The sequence below is a fragment of the Petromyzon marinus genome, chromosome 56, assembly GCF_048934315.1.
Source record: "Petromyzon marinus isolate PM22_M1 ecotype Great Lakes invasive population chromosome 56, UKy_Petmar_22M1.pri1.0, whole genome shotgun sequence".
In the NCBI taxonomy this organism is placed as follows: domain Eukaryota; kingdom Metazoa; phylum Chordata; class Hyperoartia; order Petromyzontiformes; family Petromyzontidae; genus Petromyzon; species Petromyzon marinus.
Window position 1 is genome coordinate 7,323,114 of NC_133722.1, and position 22,802 is coordinate 7,345,915.

The window sequence follows — 22,802 nt, forward strand, 5'->3', positions numbered from 1 at the left end:
GAAAATGAGCTCCAAAGCAGCTCAGCGGGGCCTTACCTGGTAAAAAATAATAAAGATGGTTTAAATATTCTTGGTTCTTTCGGTAAAGTCACGTAGAAGGGAAACAATAAAACAATAAAAATATAAAACAATAAAAAAATAAAATGGTTTAAATGTTGACTTAAAGCTTTCGTGACTGCAGGGATTCATATATTGTTTTAAAATTATTTTTTCTATCTACGTGGCTTTACCGAAAGGCCCCAAAGAAAGATAGTTTAATAGTTTTACAACTGAGGTGATAATTGTGACGCTCGTGAAACGCCGCCACACGTTCAAGATAAACTTATTTTTATTAGGAATTCGAGGAAATTGTTATCCGTCGGCTTTGCTTCGTGTAAATACTGGTTGGATTTTTTTTTCCTAAATCAGGTTATCACTAAGCGTTGCGGAGCGCGTGAAAGTGTGCGTGTGCATCCGCGCGTACGTGTGTACGCGTGCGTACGTGTGTGCGTATGCGCGTGCGTGTGTGCGTGTGCGTACGCGCGTACGTGCGCGCATCCACCTTGCACGTGGGACTTGACCGGGCTGCTCTGGGTCCCGGCGAGCTGCAGGTTGAATTCAAACTTGACCCCTGTCGACTCGGAGCCGTCGTCCTCAATCCCGTCCACGAATCTGGCGGGAAGTCGGAAAGTAGCGCACGTTTACCGGTCGTGTTTCTAAATGTAACAAAATATATATATTTTTTACCAGGTAAGGCTGAGCTGCTCTGCAGCTATTCATTCGCAGCCAAATACTCTGCACGCATTATTATAAATGTGGAGGGAAAAGCCGGAGGGCCACGGAGAAAATTCCACGCGATCACGGGGAGAACACGCAAACTCCAAGTACACAGACGTGAGGGTCGGGATCGCACCCACGACCTCCTGTATACCAGGCGAGGTAGTTAACATCTCCTAGCCACCGTGATGATGATGAGAGAGAGAGAGAGACACGCGAACTCCAAGTACACAGACGTGAGGGTCGGGATCGCACCCACGACCTCCTGCATACCAGGCGAGGTAGTTAACATCTCTCCACCATCGCACCAAACAGTTTCACCGGCCTCCGAGCAGCGAAACAAGGCAAAAAGTGCAGCCCCGTGCAATTGCTGTGCTCGTGTACACAGCTGGAGGAATGAGCCCTCCTCTAGACGGGGCTCCAGAGGGCCCCCGATTTTTTTTTTTGCCTACAACTCAACGCGGAGCAGACGTCTTGGAAGAGGTCTACCCTCGCTTTACCCCACCGCACACTGTCAACGAAACCACGGCGTTCCCCGCGTATCCTGCAGGCTGGACAGAGGTGGTGGCGGCAGGGATTTAAGAAAACTTGCGCCGATGATTCAACTGCCGCGCCGCTAGATGGGACCGAAACCTTTACACCTCTGGATTGCAAGTCCGGTGTGCTGACCGTTAACGCCGCGGCAACAATACACTGCAGTAAGTACGTCGCGTGTCTAAAAATGATGGGGGAAGGGGAAATCATAATAAGACGACATGGTCAAAACGAGACGAGAGAGAGAGTGATCATTCATTCTTTGACATATAAACGCAGCCCCTAACTTGTGACATCTCATCACAGTCGATGTCCCGCACAGATGGAGGTCAAGGATCCATTGCTGCTGCTGCCGCCACCTCCTGGCAAACCTTTCAGCCTCCAATTCCCAGGCAGTCTCCCGCCCAAGTAGCCGCACTAACCAGGTTCAACACCAGCTTAGATTGCGATATCTAATGAAGATCGGGTGCATGGGGGGGGAGGGGGGTGGGGGAGTAATTTTGTGGCAGTGCGCAAGTGGCAACGCCGTGCGAAGACTTTTTTCATCCGGCCGTGATTCAGGATCGACGATTCTGATGACAACGACGAGGACAATTTACGACGAGGTGATTGTTTCAGAGCGGCTTTGGCATCTGCTGTAATTATAACGGCCGCGCGCTCTAACGCGTGCGGCATTCGCGACCGATATTATTCAGAACGTTTTGTTGCATCGTGACTACATATATATAATGTCGTGGACATCATAACAGCGCGGTCACGATTTTGCAGGAACTGTGTTTTTTTTTTGATCCAATAAAAGTAGCACGCCAGTGGTGGGAGGCAACGGAGCTTGCCTATTGCCTCCAAAGGTCGCGGAAAGCGCTCAGAGATAAAATAAAAAAAGTGTGCGTTCGTTAGCCACCATTCAGGGGCGGCGGATAAAGGTCACCCGCGCGTGGACGATGGACGGTCTTCACGCGGGAGGCGCTGCTCCTTGTTTGCTCGATTAACATCGTTATTTCCAGTCACCCGCTTTGACCCCCCCCACCACCCACCCACCCACCCCTCCCTCCCTCCCGCAGCACCTTCAATTAAAACGAAGAGGTACAGGAGCGGCCCCGCAAAGCCACCCGCTCGAGCCACGGGGTTGGCGGAAGGGCCTGCGACCGGAGCGGACGCGTTTGGTCTACTCTTCCGCTGCTGCTGACCGGCGCGCGTGTTGGACGGAGCGCGTTATTGTTTGACCGTGCGTGTTTGGTGAAGGGCCGAGGGTCAGGGGGCGGTCGACTCATCACTTGCCGCTGACGTCGGGCCGTGGCTGGGAATCCAACTCCGATCGTCGGGTTCACAGCGCCAACGTGCCAACAACCACTGCACCACCAGCATTAGTCGGGAGTAATAATAATGACGATGGCCTGTGTCTACGTTCAGGAGGAACGAAGGGATTTTATGAATGAATGAATGGGTGGGTGTGGTTGGTTGGTTGGCACGTACCGGCAAAAACACCCGAGGACCCGGAGAAAACCCCACCGTGAACACACGAGGGGATGACGCTCCAAAGATCCGCGCAGATAGATTCGAGAAATCATCGCCGTACGAGCCACATGCTGCCAAGTCCACTTCGCAGGCCAAGCCTACGACTACCTCTCATCCGAGCGTAGCCGTGGCTCAATACCCGGCTAGGCTTTGAGACCCAGCGAGGTTGGGGCGCATTCAGGGTGGTTTGGTCAGACGGGTGAACGTCTAAATACATTCATCATCAGCAGCAGCAGCCATGTGCGTAGCACCTGCACGCAAGATGATGCCATCGCTCCATCTCCCTGGAGGATGGGCTCTCGCCTGCTGTCCCCGTCATTCTCCTCTAAGGCCCACTTCGGTCTTTTGTTTGAATGGTGTCCATAACCCGAGTAAGTCTCCCTCCCAAACAGCGGACTGACGCGGTACGGGAGGACGTGGCGGTTTGTCGATGAGCGGTGCCAGTGGTATCAAGATCGGCCTCTGTGGACCGCCATTGGGGAGTTGGAGGCACTCCAACAACAACGGAGGGCAGAGGGGTAACGCTCACAAACAGCGAGTGGAGCGCCGGGCGGATAAGACGCAGTGGGCATAGTACAGGCGGTGCATCTGCCGGTCATCTCATTAAGTCAAACCCGCGGCACCTGGGTCTGTCTGGTGACCTGTCAGCAACAAGCATTCCACACTTCACGTGGCCCCAGGGTGCACGTAGCCTGGCACAAGAGCCACGGTAACGTCGACCGCCACTTAGTGGCGGCTGGCGACTGTTGTTTGTTGTTGTTGTTGTGATGCCCACGCATTTGCGCGGGCGGTGCTCGCGTTCAGCAAGTCCCCGCGTTACTTTCCTCCTTCCGTCTCTCGACGCAACGCCAAGCGCGTGGACGTTGGCGACTGTCGCAGCGATTCGCGTTTCACGCGCGGAGCGAGCCCCTCCGTTTCACCCGCTCGTCGTCGTCGTCGTCGTCATAGCGCAGGGGTGGGGGAACCTTTTTTTTTCTGCCAAAGGGCCATTTGGATATTTATATAACATCGTTCGCGGGCCATTACAAAATGATCAACGTAAAAAAAAAAATTAGCCCGTTATATTCGGTCAAACATTTTTAATGAACTCGCCCACTAATGCGATGGGCTGGAACTGCTTCTCTTTGGTGAGGCGTGTGATGATGTCAGCTGGTATTGATGATGTTGCTGCTACTCGCAACTGCTTTTCCAGGTGTTTGCTCCCTAGATTTGTTGAATTTCGAGTCCCGCCTGCGGCTGCCTTGGCAGGGCCAGACCCAAATAATTTTTTGCGGGGCCTCTGTGACGTAGCAAGTAGACGAACGACGTTGTTCCCGAAGAGTGCCGCGCGCTAAGCTGGAAAACGCCTTTCGAGCGGAAAGCCAAAAAAGAACCCCCGCAGATAACGTCACGACGATAACGTTTGGCGAGTTACAACGCGCCTCCGCTACTACGCACACGCGCAGGGGAGACGGCGGGACAAGTAACTGAGCGTACGCCGCCCCGCTACTGAATCATTCAGCGTAACGTATCACTGCACCGCTACTGAATCATTCGGCGCAACGTATCACTGCACCGCTACTGAATCATTCGGCGTAACGTATCACTGCACCGCTACTGAATCATTCGGCGCAACGTATCACTGCACCGCTCAGCCGCACAGCTCAAGAAAGTAGTTCGTCGTCGAAAGCGCGTTACTGTATAACGGTGCACTTTCTGCGTTATGACGGTAAGCGCGTCCCGCGTTATAACGGTACATGCGTCCCGCGTTATAACGTGGTACATGCGTCCCGCGTTATAACGTGGTACATGCGTCGCACGTTATAGCGGTGCATGCGTCCCACGTTATAGCGGTGCATGCGTCCCACGTTATAGCGGTGCATGCGTCGCACGTTATAACGGTGCATGCATCCCACGTTATAACGGTGCATGCGTCCCGCGTTATAGCGGTGCATGCGTCCCGCGTTGTGCGGACCGTGCCCCCCACCCCCGCCCCCCCCCCCAATGGAAGAACCACGTGATTGTGAACACCGCGACGCGTTAAGCGAGGACGTCACTGCCGGAGAACCGCAGGTGCTCCACTCGCACGGCCCTTACGGGCACGTTGTGAGCACAAAGGTTGCTTTTGTCCATCGCCCATGCAGAGTCATGGACCGTTTTCATTTCAATAAAATAAAAACGATAATGACGTCAATTATTCACCCAGCAAAGGCTCCCTGAGTCTCAAGAACCCTTTTTTTATTCATCACAGTCCTGCTAAGTCTCGCAGGATGGGGTGATGATGATGATGTTGTTGAGTGTTTTTCCAATCGAGTACATTTTACAAAAGCTGTCACTTGTCGTACAAGTGTGTCCGTGCCAGGGTTTGTGCGTATGTATGTTGAACCTCTTTCACACCGGACGTAAGCCAACCGTGCTCATCGGAGGTGCGCAGGGAAGCACAGCAAACAAAACACACACAAAGCATATTCTTGGTTCTTTCGGTAAAGTCACGTAGAAGGGAAACAAATAAAGTAATAAAAATATAAAAACAATACAATTTTCACGACGTTTCGACTGCAACACAAGCAATCATCATCTGATGATGATTGCTTGTATTGCAGTCGATGATTTTATTGTTTTTATATTTTCATTATTTCATTGTTTCTCTTCTACGTGACTTTACCGAAAGAACCAAGAATATGAATCCCTGCAGTCACGAAAGCTTTAAATCAAAACACACAAAGCAGTTTCAAAGAAATGAGTGTGTCAATCTAGATGATGATTTAAAAGTGCATAGCTCCAGTGGCTTCCTAATATCGGAAGGGAGAGCGTTCCAGACGGCCGTACAAGTGCATCTGAAAGCGCAGCGCGATGCGGTGACCGCCGCCTTTGTTCGACGGCTTTGCCAAAAGCCGCTGCTGCTGCTGCTGCGAGGATGACCGGAGTGTCACGTGATGGTTTATGCTCCTTAACGAGATCAGCAAGGTATTGTGGTTCATTTGTGGCAAGCACCTTTGCGTGTGTGTGTGTGTGTAATGAGTGTGAGCTTATAATGTAATAATGTTGCCACTTATTGAGGTACACAAAAACCCAGACACATCACAGGAAGACGAAGAATCTCTCACAACACCAGAAGAAGAGAGAACTTCACGTAAACGCATGGCCTTGAGTGGTAGACGATCACGCAAATGACAAACACTGGGGATTTGAATGTCCTGGGAGGACAGATGTCCCAGGAAAGATACCTTAACGAGAGGACCATCCTGGGAAAACCGGGACAGGTGGCAACCATAGTTTGTTCAATTGGAAGAGGTGTTGAAAACAAGTTTTTTTTTGCTCGGGTTTATTTTTTTGTGCGAATGAAACGTGCTTTTGACTCACAGGGCGCTCTGATTCACAGCCCAATGCATTCATACGCACGCACGCACGGACAAACACAACACAGGTAAAGATGCCCCATGTAGCCTTGGGGTAGGAGTGCTGTTAATGAGCTCATGTTAAGGCTTTAATGGCACACGAGTGGCTGGTGTGGTCAGCAACATGCCCGACTCCTCAGCTTTTGTCTCTCCAGCGGCGACGATTTTACACACTGCACCGGGCACTCATTTGAGGCTGAGTCGACCTACACGAGGCCCAGGACCGGTTCAGATAAATCGCCACTGGCTGTTGGTGGCCGTGAGCGGGAATCGAACTCGGGTCGCCGGGTTCGTAGCGCAGCGTGCTCACCGTTGCATGACCGCTCTACAAAGACACACACACACACACGCCTACAATGATCCCCCATATAGCCTGAACAGACTGTTGGGGCAAGTGCTGTTAGCGAACACCAATGAAGGCCAGCACGGCACACGAGGGGGTGGGTGGCCAACACCTCGCCCGGCTGCCTTTGTCTCCCCAGTGCACACAGACACACACCACACGTGTGATACCAGCGTGGTTTGAAGATGATCATCCACAGCCACGGCGGAATGAATGTGTGCCCAGGGATGAATTTCACACCGAATATTTTATTGGGTGGCTGGCAGACTGCAAGCAGGCACGTGGCTCGTAGCCAAAGCCATAGCCATAGCGTCAAGAGGTATACTGGACGTGGTGTGCCCATGGATTAATTTCACACCGATTGGCAGACTGGATGAGCAGACACCTGGCCAGTAGCCCTCCAATTAGTGCCCTGTCGTGGGTCTGGCTTGCCCCGTGGGAATTAAGAAACAGAGGCAAACGGCTGGCCAGCACTGCTGAGGACCTCGGATTGAACCCAGCTCCCAGCCACCTGTGTTTAAACCAGGCCCCCCCCCCCGCCCCCCCCCCCCGTGCGTTGCGAGAAGCGTTAAATGAGCAGCTCCCTCTGATGCGTTTTTGTTAGGTTGTGGGCGCGTGTCGTTTTGCACGGCGGAAACTTGCTCAACACATTAATCGTAATGACAATTACAATTACCTTGAATGCAAAGCTCTCTCGTAGCTGCGGTTTTTTTTGGAAAGCGCTTTCTGGTATTGGTTGGGGAGTGTAAGAACAGCAACAGGCGCCAGGCTGCGCATGCAATATCCGTGCCACGGATGACATTGTCGTTTGTAAAACATTATCCGGATTAGACAATTAACTCTCCCACGCTCGCCACTTTATTGTGAAGCAAAATGTCCGGATGTTATCCGGTAGAACACGATCATGTACCACGCGTAAATAAGCACGCGAGCACTTTATTTGATGTCAGACAATGTGGCATCAAAAGCCCTCTTGCCGCCGCCGCCGCCGCTGCTGCTTATTACAACTTACAGTTGCAGCGAAACAGCAGTGGTGAGCCGAGAATTGCCAAGATGTGCAAAATAACAAAACATGCATATTGCAATGATTCATTAGCATTAAACTATATTTATTTAAAAAAATATATAAACTATATTTATTTTAAAACGTCATTATTTAATGTATGTGCCAAATCTCAGGGGGGGGGGGGGGAGGGAGAGGGAGGGAGTAGTGGTGTGGAATTATGTTTAGCACCACTGCGCTGATAATCCAGTGGACTAAATTAAAATTCCAGCCCACGGCCAATACAGCTGCGAGTATTATATGAACCAGTCCCATGCTACCCTACCTATATGCCAATACGCGCTGACAAGGCATGGTGAAGTATGGTCGAGCAACACCCACGACCGACGATTTAACAAGTGTTAAGGCTTTAGCGACCAATATTAGGCTTTGTAATTATTTATTTAGTGGCGGGGTGGATATCAGGTCGTGTAAGTAAAATACGCGTCCTAAACCCTCTGTGTGGGATTGAGTGTTGCCCCATAATACTTGTGGGTTTTCTCCGTGTGCTCCGCTTTTCTCCCACGTGCAAACACCCATTCTGAATCGGCCGGTAACACCTCAATGTCTATATACGTTGAGGACCGCAGAGCTCGGGCAATCGTTGACGCCGGCTAACCACGTGGCGTTCCTTCGCCCCCGCCCGTCTGTGGCTCCCTCCTTGAGCCCCTGGGTCGTCCTCTCTCTCTACGAGAGCGAGCGAGCGAGCGAGTACCGTGCAGCAAAGTTACAATTATTATGAACTAGCTTTACTACCCGGCTTCGCCCGGGACTTGGATTCTTGTCTTGATTAATACACGGCCTACGCGGAGGGTGTGGGGGGGGGGGGGTGCGTGACGTCAGCAGGCACACTGCGTGACGCTGCCGCATGCGGGTGACATTACAGATGTGACGTCACTGCTCACTTGCCGTGCAAATTATATCCATTATTGCGCCCCCCCCCCCCCCCCAAAATACGAAAGTTTATTTTTATACTTTTTGCATTGTGTACAGTCTGGAAGCTACCCACATGCCGAATGTCACGTTTGTTGCATGTCGGAAGTATGCTAAACATTTCGAACAGACACACACATTCACAAATTTCCCTTTAATATTATTATTCATAATATTATTGCTATTAAACTACCGTGCCACCGTTCCTCCCCCCCGCCGCCGCGCCCTTCGACCCCTACCCTCTGTTGTGTCGTGAAAGAGAAAAAAAAACATTGCCTTTATATATTGCAGCGCTCCACGCCATCTGTGATATCCGAGACGTGCAGCTGATGTTAAAAAAAAAACCCACCCCCTTTGTCCGCTGTAAAATTTGCCCACTAATCTCAGCCCAGCTGCCACGCGCCGCTCCATTCACTCCCACGGTTTCATCATCGTCGTCAGCCACGGTCGATCTCCCACTGGATGATGGCCTCCCCAAAAACCGCTGCCATATGCCCGAGACCCACGCTTGTAATAATTCACCGAAGACCTGCACATGATCCGATTGCATCAGTCCGTTAAGACTACACCCGTATAAGGCTTTTGCAAGGAATCCAGTCTGCAATTAACCACACGCAGTTCATGTGGTGAACCTGCAAATAAAAAAAAAACATGACCTGGTAATATATGCATTGTCTATCAAACTGATTCTCCTGCATCTGAAATGGTTGTTGCAGTGGTTTTGAGCGCCGTGCTGTGAACCTGCAGACCCGAGTGCAATTTCCAAGCACAGCTAACAGTCAGTGGCGAGTGGTAATCATCAGAGCTTATCCTCGGTTTCCACTGGGCTGACATAGCCTCATGCGAGTTCCTGGTGTGGTGCCTAAAAGATCAACGCTTACAACCGAGTTGGATTCCCAACAGTGGCGAACATCAGTGGGGAGCGACATCTGACCCCGAGTCCTCATCCTTTGAACTCAGTTGCCGAAGAAGCTTCCCAGCACGTGGAGTGAAATCGAGGCCAGCCCGAAACTGAATTTCTGGTTTCGGCCGGTAAACGAAACCAGACCGAAAGTTAAAAATTTACTTTCGGCCGAAACCGAAAGTATGCCGAAAGAGGCCATTTGCCGAAACCGAATTTCGGTCGGCCTCTAGAGTGAAACGTCGGACGTCACGCCGAAGAACCACGCGCATCGGAGGAGCTGCACCGTGGCGTGATCGCGAAAAAAACCCGCGCAGTGGCACAGCCTGCCCCCTTGCTCCTTCACCAAACTCGCTCCTCTGACCATCGTGGTGAAGTATGGTCAAAGAGCCCTCGTGACCAACGCATGGCGGTCCTTCAACCGGCAGTGGATTGATAAAGGCACGAGGATTATGAATTTACGTGAACGAACGTACGGCACCGCTTCTGGTGTGACCAGGGGTGTGGGGGGGGGGTGTGTGTGGGTGTGCCACTTCCGAATATCGATGGGGCATCGTCGTAGTACCACGCGACAGACCCCGCTACGTGCGAATGCGGGGAGCCAGGAGACCGTGGCGCCCCATCGTCTACGGCTGCGAAGTGCGTCCGGGCGTGCCGGGTGGACCGGTTGCCCTCCACGTGCTGGAGCAGGAGAAGGCTGTCGCACGGCCCTGTGGCTAGGTAAGGGGCTGACGCCCCACTAACACGTAACATTGACGACCATATTTCACCAATAAATGTTCGATCCCGACCCTAACCCCTGTATATTTGGAGTCTGCATGGTGGCTAGATGTTAACTACCTCGCCTGGTATACAGGAGTTCGTGGGTTCGATCCCGACCCTGACGATGCCTGCTGCTGTATATTTGGAGTTTGCGTGTCTCTCTCTCTCTCTCATTATCATCACGGTGGCTAGGAGATGTTAACTACCTCGCCTGGTATACAGGAGGTTGTGGGTTTCATCCCGACCCTGACGCCTGCTGTCTATTTGGAGTTTGCGTTCTCTCCTCGTGGTCGCGTGGATTGTTCTCAGGGTCCTCCGGTCTTTCCCTTCACATTTAAAGTCGCCGTGCCTTGAGAGTATTTGGCCGCTGCTATAAGCCCGCTTCTGCAACAACAACAAAAAGAAGAGCTATACAGCTCAGTGGGCCTTACCTGGTAACAAAAATAAACCTAGTTTTTAAACAAATTCGCTTAGATTGGTAGCGGAGGGTGCGCTGATGGGTGGGGCTAGTTACCTGATGCGGTGCCAGCCCATGCTGAGGGTTGTACTGTATTCTATTCCTATTTTCTATTGTGACCAGGTGAAGGCCCCCACTGAGCTGCTATTAATACAGGGTGTTTTAAAAAGATGGACCCGATTAAAAAGCAGCACTGCTTTGAAATCGGGTCCATGTTTTTAAAACACCCTGAAAAATCTCTCCTTTGCAAAAGCCGACCTGGCTATCACAGATGATGGCAGCTCAACGGAGTGGCTCATCATCACCACCACCATCACCACCATCACGTGGAAATGCAGTGGGCAGTAGCCAACCACTCGATTCTAAACGTGGAGAGAAAAACCGGAGGGGCTCGAAGCAAAAAAAGAAGTCCACGCGACCACGGACAGAGAGAGAGAGAGAGACATCCAAACTCAAAATATACAGCAGCAGGCATCATTCTAAGGGGGGTAGGTGGGTGGGTAAGCGGGGGGGGGGGTGGGGGGGGGCACCACACAGGGCCAAAGCTTCAGAGGCTCGATCAGAGGCGCTCCCTCGATGACGACGGCTTCAGGATCCTGGTGGCAGCCGTCACGCCGACGCTCGGAATTTTGAGAACGCGAGAGGCCATGCGTCGTCACCCCTTCGCCCCCCCCCCCAGTATATAATTAATAAATAGCACAACAACAACAACAGAGAGATCTGACTGGATTCTCACATCAATTTTATATATATATGGAGCGGATTATATCTATTTCTTTAAATATTTATTTATTGCAAACCCCACATTGTGATGTTGGCCACCCAGGTTTCACACCAGTAGTCCTGTGAAAGGGAATAAGCCAACACAATGACTTCATTTAAAAAAAAAAGATATATAAATTTTCATGTCGCCAGTAGAGAACAACAACACAGAGGAGAGGACATAAACCTCCCGAGCGGCGACTGCGGTTTTTACTGAATTCCCACGGGTCCTCGTTAAAAAATGTGTGGCGCAAGCAACGATTGGACACGGGGCAAAGGCATATAGCCCACAGCAGGCTGTCTGCGAGCACCTATCCATGGCCGGTGCGGTGGTACGAGTACGTGGAGAGGGGTGCGATGTGGCCGACAGCAGGTGTCCCCAACCGATACCGGTCCGTGGCCTGTTAGGAGCCGGGCCGCACAGCAGCAGGAGGTGAGAGCGGTGAGTCCGCGCGTGGCCCGCCCCCATTATTTTATTATTTACCACTTCCGTCCGCGCCTCTTTCCCACACTGCGAAACTTGTCTCAGTCACGTGGTGTTGGTAAGCCCACAAGCTCTAACCCCTAGTAGCCACAATGAGTAAGCCCACAAGCTCTAACCCCTAGTAGCCACAATGAGTAAGCCCACAAGCTGCTAACCCCTAGTAGCAACAATGAGTAAGCCCATAAGCTAACCCCTAGTAGCCACAATGAGTAACCCACAAGCTAACCCCTAGTAGCCACAGTAAGCCCAACAAGTTAACCCCTAGTAGCCACAATGAGTAAGCCCACAAGCTAACCCCTAGTAGCCACAATGAGTAAGCCCACAAGCTCTAACCCCTAGTAGCCACAATGAGTAAGCCTACAAGCTAACCCCTAGTAGCCACAATGAGTAAGCCCACAAGCTCTAACCCCTAGTAGCCACAAGGAGTAAGCCCACAAGCTAACCCCTAGTAGCCACAATGAGTAAGCCCACAAGCTCTAACCCCTAGTAGCACAATGAGTAAGCCCACAAGCTAACCCCCTAGTAGCCACAATGAGTAAGCCCACAAGCTAACCCCTAGTAGCCACAATGAGTAAGCCCACAAGCTAACCCCTAGTAGCCACAATGAGTAAGCCCACAAGCTGACCCCTAGTAGCCACAATGAGTAAGCCCACAAGCTGACCCCTAGTAGCCACAATGAGTAAGCCCACAAGCTAACCCCTAGTAGCCACAATGAGTAAGCCAACAAACTAACCCCTAGTAGCCACAATGAGTAAGCCCACAAGCTAACCCCTAGTAGCCACAATGAGTAAGCCCACAAGCTAACCCCTAGTAGCCACAATGAGCAAGCACACAAGCTGACCCCTAGTAGCCACAATGAGTAATGAACAAACCGTCGCCAGAGAGCTTCTTTGAAAAGGGGTAAAGACCCAATGATGACCCCCGCCCCCCCCCCCCCCCCCCGGTCCGTGAAAAAAATTGTCTTCCACGAAACCGGTCCCTGGTGCCCAAAAGGTTGGGGACCGCTGGCCTACAGTGCCGTGCTTGGCCGTCTTTGTCTCCCCATGGGCTGATGTGTTGCGCACGGCCATGTTGAGTCGACGTAGGGAGGGCCCAGGATGTCCGCCACTGGTGTTAGCCGTGAACGGGAATCGAACTCGGGGCACGCCGGGTTCATAACTGCTAACACTACGGCGCGCACACGTACACCTCGCTCAGGGCCAAACACACACACAAAGATCCCCCGTATAGCCTGTAAGAGACTGTTGGGGCAAGTGCTGTTAGCGAGCACCTAGAAAGCCGGCACGGTACACGAGGGGGTGGGTGGCCAGCACCACGCCCGGCTGCCTTTGTCTCCCGAGTGGCGATGTTCAAACACCACTTATTTGAGGGTTGAGTCGACCTAGGGGAGGCCCAGGACCCGTTCAGATAATCGTCACTGGTGTTGGCTGAGAGCGGGAATCAAACTCGGGTCACTGCGCTTGTAGTGCAGTGCGCTCACCGCTTGCACGACCATTCCCCAGGGCCCCATACACACACACCCCTCCACACTGTAAACAATTGTGCTATCCTGTAAGAATCACAAATTAATTTCCGCATGAATCTTCACAAATCGACGTGTTAAATCACGAGCATTTTTGGTAATACTGGCTCCCTGCCTGGACCCGCATTGGTTTTAAGATTCTCTTGCCGGTATTCAAGGCCTTAAATGGACTTGCCCCTCCCTACATTCTTGGACTCCCTTTCGGCCACGTATGTTCCATCAAGATCGTGAAGATCCTCAGACTGTGCGTCGCTCACTGTCACCACGGCCTTTAGGCCTCGTACTCGGGGTGGTGGACGGCGCCTTAGGGGCCGTCCATAAATGACGTCACGAGATTTTGGACGATTTATGACCACCCCCCCCCCCCCGTTCGTCACACGGCGTCACAAAAAGTCAGACCCCCCCCCGTCAAATATGACGTCACAAAGCTCTGCTCCCCCCCCCCAAAAAAAAAACATGCTTCAAATCGCTTTAAACTATTGTCATTGTAGTGCGTATTTAATGTGGCGCTGCACTCTGATGTTGTAGGAGAAAACATTTATTTAAAAAGTCAATTTAATTATGTAGAACGTGTTGTCTATATTTATTTAAAGTTGCGCATTTTGATGTGACGTCACATTTCTCAACTCCCCCCCTCCTTGTCACACATCGTCACAAATCTCTGACCCCCCCCCCCCAAGTGCGTGACGTCATTTATGGACGGCCCCTTAACTCTGTAACTCGTTGCCCCATTCGAGGCCACGACTTCCAAAGCACTTACAAATCTTCAAATCTCGACTATAAACGTATCTGGTTAAAATGTTTTTCTCTCTCTCTTTAGTTAATTTCTAACGTCTTTCTCACCTCTTCTTTCGTCGGATGACGTTAAACTATTTTCTGCCCAAATTCCATGGCATAGCGCCTTGAGAACGATCGTATAAGGACCGCTTCATACATTTTCATTTTTATTATTATTATTACTACTATTACATCTAGGTACCGACACGATTATATAGGGTGAGAAAGAAGATCAGTCTGCCATTTCTCAAATGTCAGACTGTGCTCGGAGACATTTTAAACGGCTCGCTCGGCTCATTACAAAATTGACCCAGCGCTTACGCATCGTGCAGCGATCCATCCCGTATTACGTTACATCAGGAAGATTTCTTTAGGGGGGGGGGGGTGGTGGAGGGATCTAAAGCGGTGTCTGGTTTGCTCACGGAATTGATTGACAAAAATGTATAATTAATTTTCGAGTAAGATCGTAAGGAGGTGAAATGCAGATTTCACGAGAACCCTCCACCACCTGACAGGAGCCGGCAAAACAAATAAAGTTGTCAACGCCATGGTGAAAATTCGCCGATTTCTTAGGGTTTTTCAGCGAATCAGAACGTCTAAAAGCAAGAAAAACTGTGTGCCTAACATGTGTAATGTTACCCCTCCACGATTTAACGCGTAATAATTTAATTGCGAAATCACGATGAATTGTGGCGAGCACCTACAGCACGTACGATAACACGTTTAGCCTTGATATGGCGTCGCGCTAATGCATAATTGGTCGTAAGAACGGAGAGCGTCGCCAAAAGCGCGCTTCCTTTTCCGCTGTCTCCCAAATTCAATATCCTACGGACGGGGCGTCGCCTTCGCTGAGAACAACTTCACAACATCTTCTTCAAGGAGAGAGAAAAGATCAACGGTTCACTTCGTTACAGTAACGCGCACGTGCGCTGAACTTATTTGCCACGGTACGTAGCCGACCGTGCTAATCGGAGGTGTGGGACGGCGGGGGGGGGAAGGACAGCGAACTAACACACAAAAAGCAGTTCGAACGAAATGAGTTCTCAATCTAGATGACGATTTAAAAGTGCACAGCTACCAGCCGCTTCCTGCTATCGGACGGAAGAGCGTTCCAGGAGCGCATCTGAAAGCGCCGCGCGATGCGGTGACCACCGTTCTTTGTACGACGGCCAGCCGCCAAAAGCCGCTGCGAGGATCTATTGATATCGGGGGCATTAAGGGGAGGATATGAATTGCAACCCATGTTATTATTTTTTAGCCAGGGAACGCATCGTGAGACCACCATCTGAACGGATGATAGGACAGGTGATTAAACTAAAACTAAACTATTTTTTTTATTTTACCAGGTTTAAGGTCCCACTGAGCTATATGGCACTTCTTCAGAATCGACCTGGCTATCACAAATGATAGCTCAACGAAGTGGCTTATCATCGCGTGGACATTTATAGCAGCCAAATACTCTAAACACGCGCGTTGGTTATAAACGTGGAGGGAAAAACCACAGGGCCCGGAGGAAAATCCACGCGATGACGGGGAAAACACGCAAACTCCAAGAAAACAACAGATGTCAGGGTCGGAATCCAACCCACGACCTCCTGTATAGCGGGCGAGGTAGTTAACATCTCACCACCGTGCCAGCCACGTCGTGCACGGCACAGCACGCGAGCAATTATCCAGCCACACGTGCCAGGAGTAACAGCTCGCGTTTAACAACACAACATCTGCCAGCGGCAAATCACACACCACGGTGTTTCATTAAAATTATATTTAGCGCCAAGCTATGTTCATAATCATAATAATACTATGATGAATAAGGGGCTTGTTATGTGAATTTGCACGTCACTTTCTAGTCCAAACCGTGCATGCAACCAAATGTTAATGCTTCTTTCATTCGAGTGGGCTGCAAACGGTCTATAATTCAATCACCTTTGCAGATTTTTGGGGATTTAAAAAAAAGAGAAGCAAAAAAGGTTCGTGCCGATTCAATTAATTGCTGTGGTTTAAGAATTGATTCAATGTAAAAAAAAAATAACTGTGGTGAAGGGCATCAGCAGAGGGGACGTCTACCGAGGAGATGGAGTGATGAACTCGTAGATTATTGCGTCACGGACTTGCGAGGGGTGGCGGCGGCTTCGGGGAAGGCCTTCATACAGCAGTGGACTGACCACGGCCGATGACGATGACGACGAATGTCTTTTGGACGTGCACCCACCACCACACTACCAGAACCACACTGAGTGCTCCCCATCTCGCCGGGTCTCAAAAGCCGAGCCTGGTTACACCCGGATGGGAGACTCCGCGGGATTGTCATGTGCCGTAGGCTTCATGCTGTGGTGTGGACAGGACAGCCGGTGGCGGTACGACAACGACCTCTTCGATCTATCCGTGCGGATAAAAAAAAACAAAAATCGAACGAGTCGACCGATCGATCGAGAGCGATCGAGCGACGCCGGCGCAACCGCTCACCGTGGGCTGAGATCGGAGAGCGCCGGCGACGTCGGCACGGGGATCTGCAGGTGGCACGGCTTCCTCCACGCTTCGGCATCGCCGAGGTAACCGCCTGGCATCAGCTGCTGCTGCTGCGCCCCGTGCGGAGGCCACTGGCGCGTCGGCTCCAGGAGGCACGGGCTCCGCTTCTGGCAAAGCCACGCGTCGCCGCTGCCGCCGCCGCCGCCACCCGTGGGCTCCCGCGCCGGCGCGAAGGGCTGCTCGAGCGACGGGCGTCGCGCGTCCCAGCGCGGGCCGGAGCAGCCGGCCTGGGCCGGTTCCGTCTGGGGGTCGGAGGGCGGCCGGAGCGTCCGCGGCGTCGGAGAATGAGGAGTGGGGGCAACGCCGTCGCCCGCGGCGGGCGGATGGCGGGAGCCCCACACGTGCGAGCGGAGGGGCGGCGAGGCGACGGGAGGTCGGCCGTAGCTCAGCGGGCCGGGGAACGTCGGCGGCACCTGCGGGGAGGGAGGGGGCAAAGTTCGCCTGGGTCGTGGCACCTCCCGACGAGCTCTGCGGGGCCGCGGCGACTGCTGTCGACCGGCGGTTGAATTGCCGCGACGATTCGGCGTTCGCCGCGTCGTTCGCGAGCTTGCTACGTCGGCGATTTTGGCTACCCGCGAATCGCGTCTGGGAGTCTACGTGACTGCGTCGCGAGCGAGGGGGAGTGATGCGAGAAAGCGACGAGATAAAATTTAAATTTAAAGTAATATTCAATACTTCAAGAATGTATTTGTATTTGCTTGAATGTTATCAACAATTTTTTCGCGTTATTATAATTGTCACGTGTTTAATCGCTCACTCGCGCATTTTTATTTATTTATTTATTCGTAGGCCAATAACATTACCCACGAAATTTGCTATTCACGAGGATCTCCGGAACGTGTCCCTCATCGCGAATAGCGAGGGGATCCTGCACCACACGTTCCCAAGGGAGCTCTGGGTACACACCGCGAAACGTTCGCTTGAGCCCCGTATACAAGTTGGCCTCGTCTGCCAGTAGAGGGCGATGACGTTCTCGGTTGTTCCAATTAAGTAAATGTGCAAGTCATTATTTTTTTCCCAATTCGGGACCACGACGACCGGCGCCAACGCTCTTCCCCGAACGACGTCTGCTGAAGAAGATGACTGTGCCGCGCGTCACGGTTAACACGGCGGCTAGGAGATGTTGACCACCTCGCCAGGTATACAGGAGGTCGTGGGTTCGATCCAGACCCTGACGCCTGCTGCTGTATATTTGGAGTTTGCGTGCCTCTCTCTCTCTCTCCCCCCAAGGTGGCGTATATGTTTTTTCTCCGGGTCCTCCGTTTTTTCCCTCTGCATTTAGAATCTACGTGAGTTTAGAGTCTTTGGCTACTGCTATAATTTTCCACGTTATGATAAGCCACTTCGTTGAGCTATCATTTGTGATTGTCAGGTCACTTCTAGATAGGTCAGTGGGCCTTACCTGGTGCAAAAACAATTGTTTAGTTTAATTTAATATACTGTATTTCCCACACCTCTGATTTGCATGGTTGGCTATGTACGGTACGAAATAAATTCAACATACATACATCGGAAGTATTAACCAGGGCGGCCAGGGCCTTGAACCACAAACCCTCTACTTCGAGCGGTAAACACTCGGCTGCGTCACCGCCGTGCGGTTAGCTGCCGAGCCGCTTTTGACTCCGACCTGGAGGGAGGCCGACGATTGACCGTTCAGGGTCTTCTCCCTGGAGAAAGACGAGTCCGGTGTGAGCAGGGAGAGTTCCGCGTCGTCCAGATCCTCCTCCTCGTCCTCCACGATGGAGGGTAGCTTCGCGTGCATCGAGGCGCCCCGGTCATCGTTGTGCTGTGGCGAGAGGGCGGCATCCGAACGCGCGCCGCGTCAAAGTCCCTCGCGGGTAACTCAGCAGGCGCTCGGTTCTCCGCTCGTCTCGATTAATGTCAGCAACACTCGCCACCAAGCTAAAAACTAACAACTATTTTATTTTACTTTACTTTGACCAGGTAAATGCCCCACCGCTGAGCGGCTACGTAGCTCTTTCTCGGAAGCGACCTGGCCATCACAAATGATTAGCTCAACGAAGTGGTGTCTTATCGCGTGGAAATGTATGGCGGAGGAACAGCCTAAGCGCGTATTTCTAAAAATGTGGAGGGGAAAACCGGAGGACACGGAGAAAAAAAACCTACGTGACCGCGGGGAGAGAGAGACACGCAAACTCCAAATGTACAGGCGTCAGGGTTGGAATAGAACCCACGACCTCTTGCATACCAGGCGAGTGGGTTAACATCTCACCAGCACGCTATTCCCTCATCCAAGCTGGCTTGGAAGAAAAATACCCGATACTGTTGTTGTTTTTCACTCTGTATGTGTACGTATGTTGAACTTCTTTCACAGTGTATGTAGCGACCCGTGCTAATACGAGGAGCGGGGGGAAGGACAACGAACTATCGGTCTCTGTGTGAGTCTATGGGTCTCTGTGTGAGTCTATGGGTCTCTGTGTGAGTCTATGGGTCTCTGTGTGAGTCTATGCGTCTCTGTGTGAGTCTATGGGTCTCTGTGTGAGTCTATGGGTCTCTGTGTGAGTCTATGGGTCTCTGTGTGAGTCTATGGGTCTCTGTGTGAGTCTATGGGTCTCTGTGTGAGTCTATGCGTCTCTGTGTGAGTCTATGCGTCTCTGTGTGAGTCTATGTATGTATGTATGTTGAACTTCTTTCGCACCGTACGTAGTCAACTATGCTAATCGGAGGCACGGTGGAAGGACAACGAACTAAACACAAAAAGCAGCCGTAAAGAAATTCGTTTTCAATCCAGTTGATTAAAAAGTGCGCATAGCGCCTGTGGCTTTCTAATAATGGAATGGAAGAGCGTCCCATCTGCCGCTAATCCTATGCACAGGTTTACACAACAAATATTGGATGCATGATAGACCCACTGATAGATGGATGTGGAGAGCCAATGGAATAATGTTCCGGACTGTTCCGTCTGAAATGGAGGCACTAATTAAAAGGGGGATTAAAAAAAAATCTGAAATCAAATCTGAACATTTGATGTTTTTTTTTCACATTTCACTTCCCAGTTTGCATTTGGCAGCGCAAAATAAATAAATAAATAAATAAATCGGATGCCAATTATACAATGCTCACAGACGTAAATTGTTTACGTGCCAAACATTTTCCGTAATTCTCCGTGTAGAAATTATTTCACGCGAAGAGCGATGATTAAAAAAAACGAATACATTTAACGTGATCGTTCGCTGTGGTTTCTTATACTGTACACCTCGACGAGTGAAACGAGGGGGAGTGCGCGCCCTCTCAAACCGATGTCAACCGACGGCATTTTTTCTCGTCCGTAACGGTCTCTGTCGACTCATCTTGAAATTCTCCCCAACAACGTCATTTCAGCTCCGCGGCACTGGATTTTAAATCTCGCCCGGGTGGTTTGGGTTGGGTTGGGAAGGGAGGGAAGGTTGCACCCTTACACGGTTTGCGTTTCCACATCAGGCAATTAACGCCCGCATTCTAAGCCAATTATTATCTGCACGATGTGCGTGCGGGCTGGCGGAGACGAGCGAAAGACGAGCAGATCTTGGAATGGGAAATTATGTTTGAGATTTATGAAACATTGTAAAAAAAAAAGATTACATCTTTGTACGTGCGTGATTGCAAATGTGTGCGTGCATGCGTGTGTGTGTGTGCATGCATGCATGTGCGTAGGTGTGAACATCTGTGTGCGTGTGTGCATGCACGTGCGTGTAAGTGCACATCTGTTTGCGTGTGTGTGTGTATGCGCGTGTGAGCCTGCATGCATGTGCGTAGGTGTGAACATCTGTGTGCGTGTGTGCATGCACGTGCGTGTAAGTGCACATCTGTTTGCGTGTGTGTGTGTATGCGCGTGTGAGCCTGCATGCGTGTGCGTAGGTGTGAACATCTGTGTGCGTGTGTGCATGCACGTGCGTGTAAGTGCACATCTGTTTGCGTGTGTGTGTGTATGCGCGTATGAGCCTGCATGCATGTGCGTAGGTGTGAACATCTGTGTGCGTGTGTGCATGCACGTGCGTGTAAGTGCACATCTGTTTGCGTGTGTGTGTGTGTGTATGCGCGTGTGAGCCTCCATGCATGTGCGTAGGTGTGAACATCTGTGTGCGTGTGTGCATGCACGTGCGTGTAAGTGCACATCTGTTTGCGTGTGTGTGTATGCGCGTGTGAGCCTGCATGCATGTGCGTAGGTGTGAACATCTGTGTGCGTGTGTGCATGCATGTGCATGTAAGTGCACATCTGTTTGCGTGTGTGAGTTCGTGTGCATGCCTGTGCATGTGTGCATATATTTGGGGGTGCATGTGTTTCTGTGCTTGCGTGTGCTTGTATATGTGTGTGTGTGTGCATGCATGTGCATGCGTTTGTGTGGCGGTTAGCGCACTGCGCTATGAGTAAAATTTGCCACTCACGGGCAACACCAGTGACGATTATTTGAACCGGTTCTGGGCCTCCCCTAGGTCGACTCAGCCTCAAATGAGTACCTGGTGCGGTGTGTAAACATCGCCAATGGGTAGACAAAGGCAGCCGAGCGTGGTGCTGGCCACCCACCCCCTCGTGTGCCGTGCCGGCCTTCGTAAGTGCTCGCTAACAGCACTTACCCCCAAAAGTTTGTTAAGGTTATACGGGGGGTATTTGTCTTTGTATGCATGCGGATGAGCGTGTATGCATTTATGCTCAGTGTCACGCGCCCGGCCGCCTTTTTCTCCCCAGTGGCGAAGTTTACACACCGCACCAGGTACTCATGTGGGCTGAGTCGACCTAGGAAAGGCTCAGGGGACCGTTCAGATGAAATCGTGACTGGTGGTGGCCGTGAGCGGGAATCGAACCGGGGTGATCGGGCTGGTAGCCCGGCGCGCTAACCCACTGTTGGGGCAAGCGCCGTTGGCGAGTAGCACCTTCAAAGGCCGGCACGGCACGGCACGGGACACACACGCAGAGCACGCGCATTAATCGCGCGAGCGTTCCTCGAACGATATCAGAGCGCTCACACATGAGACGCGCGGGGGGAGAGAGATGCGAGAGAGAGAGAGCAAGAGAGAGCAAGAGAGAGAGAGCGAGAGAGAGCGAGATGCGAGAGATGCGAGAGAGAGATGCGAGAGAGAGAGCAAGAGAGATGCGAGAGAGAGCGAGAGAGAGAGCGAGAGAGAGATGCGAGAGAGAGAGAGATGCGAGAGAGAGAGCAAGAGAGAGAGCGACATAGAGTAGGGAGAGAGGGGGTAGAGAGAGCGAGGGGAGGGGGCAGAGAGGGGGGTAGAGAGAGAGGGAAGGGGTAAGGAGAGCAGAACGTGAAATCTTTCGTGAAATCTTTCATTTGAAAGGGGTGGGGAGGGGGGGGGGGGGGTTACATAAAGCAAAGCATAAAAAACCGAAAAAAAACCCCGAAATGATGAACGAAGCAAAGTGCCGACTACACCGAGCATCTTCTTGTTTCCTCTGATCGCAGAAAATAAAAAAAATAAAAAGAGAGATAGAGAGAGAGAGATATGAAGGCGATCGACTGAGCCAAATTCATCAAATGACAAAGCCGCCAACCTCCGCACGCCCTACAATAGGTTCACGGCTCGTGTACCGGCACGCACGCACGCACGCTGAGCGAATCGCGCGCGTTCCAGGGCGAGTCCCATCGGATCACCAAAACCGGCTGAAGGAAACTGCATTGAGCAGTAGCAGCGAGAGCAGGGAGGCGGGGGGAGGAGGGCGGTGGGGGGGGGGAGCAGGGAGGTGTGGGGGGGAGGTGGGGGGGGCGGTTGGGGGGATCAGGGAGGTAGGGGGAGCGGGGAGGTGGGGGGGAGATAGGCAGGGAGCGAGTAGGTGGGGGTGGACGGGGTGGTGGGGGGAAGCGGGGAGGGTGGTGGGGGGAAGGAGGTGGGGGCGGTTGTTAGCGATGGGAAGCGACGTTCTCATTACATGTACAGCCCCCCCCCCATTCCCCCATCGCGTGTAACCCAACCCCCCACCCGCCCCTCCCCACAGGCCCCCACCTCCGCCAGCACCAGGGGAAGAAAACAGCGGCTAGGTTTTGCTTCACTATTAAACCAACACATTGTTTTTTTTTTACTTTACCAGGAAAGGGCCCACTGAGTTATAAATATCTATTTGTGTAAGAAGCGACGTGGCTATCACAAATGATA

General features: G+C 51.7%; 1 protein-coding gene across 1 annotated transcript in view; it reads right to left on the reverse strand.

The window, feature by feature from the left end:
• The window catches only part of LOC116954674 (voltage-gated delayed rectifier potassium channel KCNH8-like), an 86,981-nt gene that overhangs the window by 6,674 nt on the left and 57,505 nt on the right, over positions 1 to 22,802 (reverse strand). The window contains exons 14-16 of the mRNA XM_032975373.2: positions 18,322 to 18,480; positions 16,632 to 17,107; positions 542 to 651 (exon numbers count right to left, since the gene is read on the reverse strand). Coding sequence (XP_032831264.2) covers positions 542 to 651; positions 16,632 to 17,107; positions 18,322 to 18,480 — 745 coding nt within the window. The remainder of the gene's footprint in view (positions 1 to 541; positions 652 to 16,631; positions 17,108 to 18,321; positions 18,481 to 22,802) is intronic.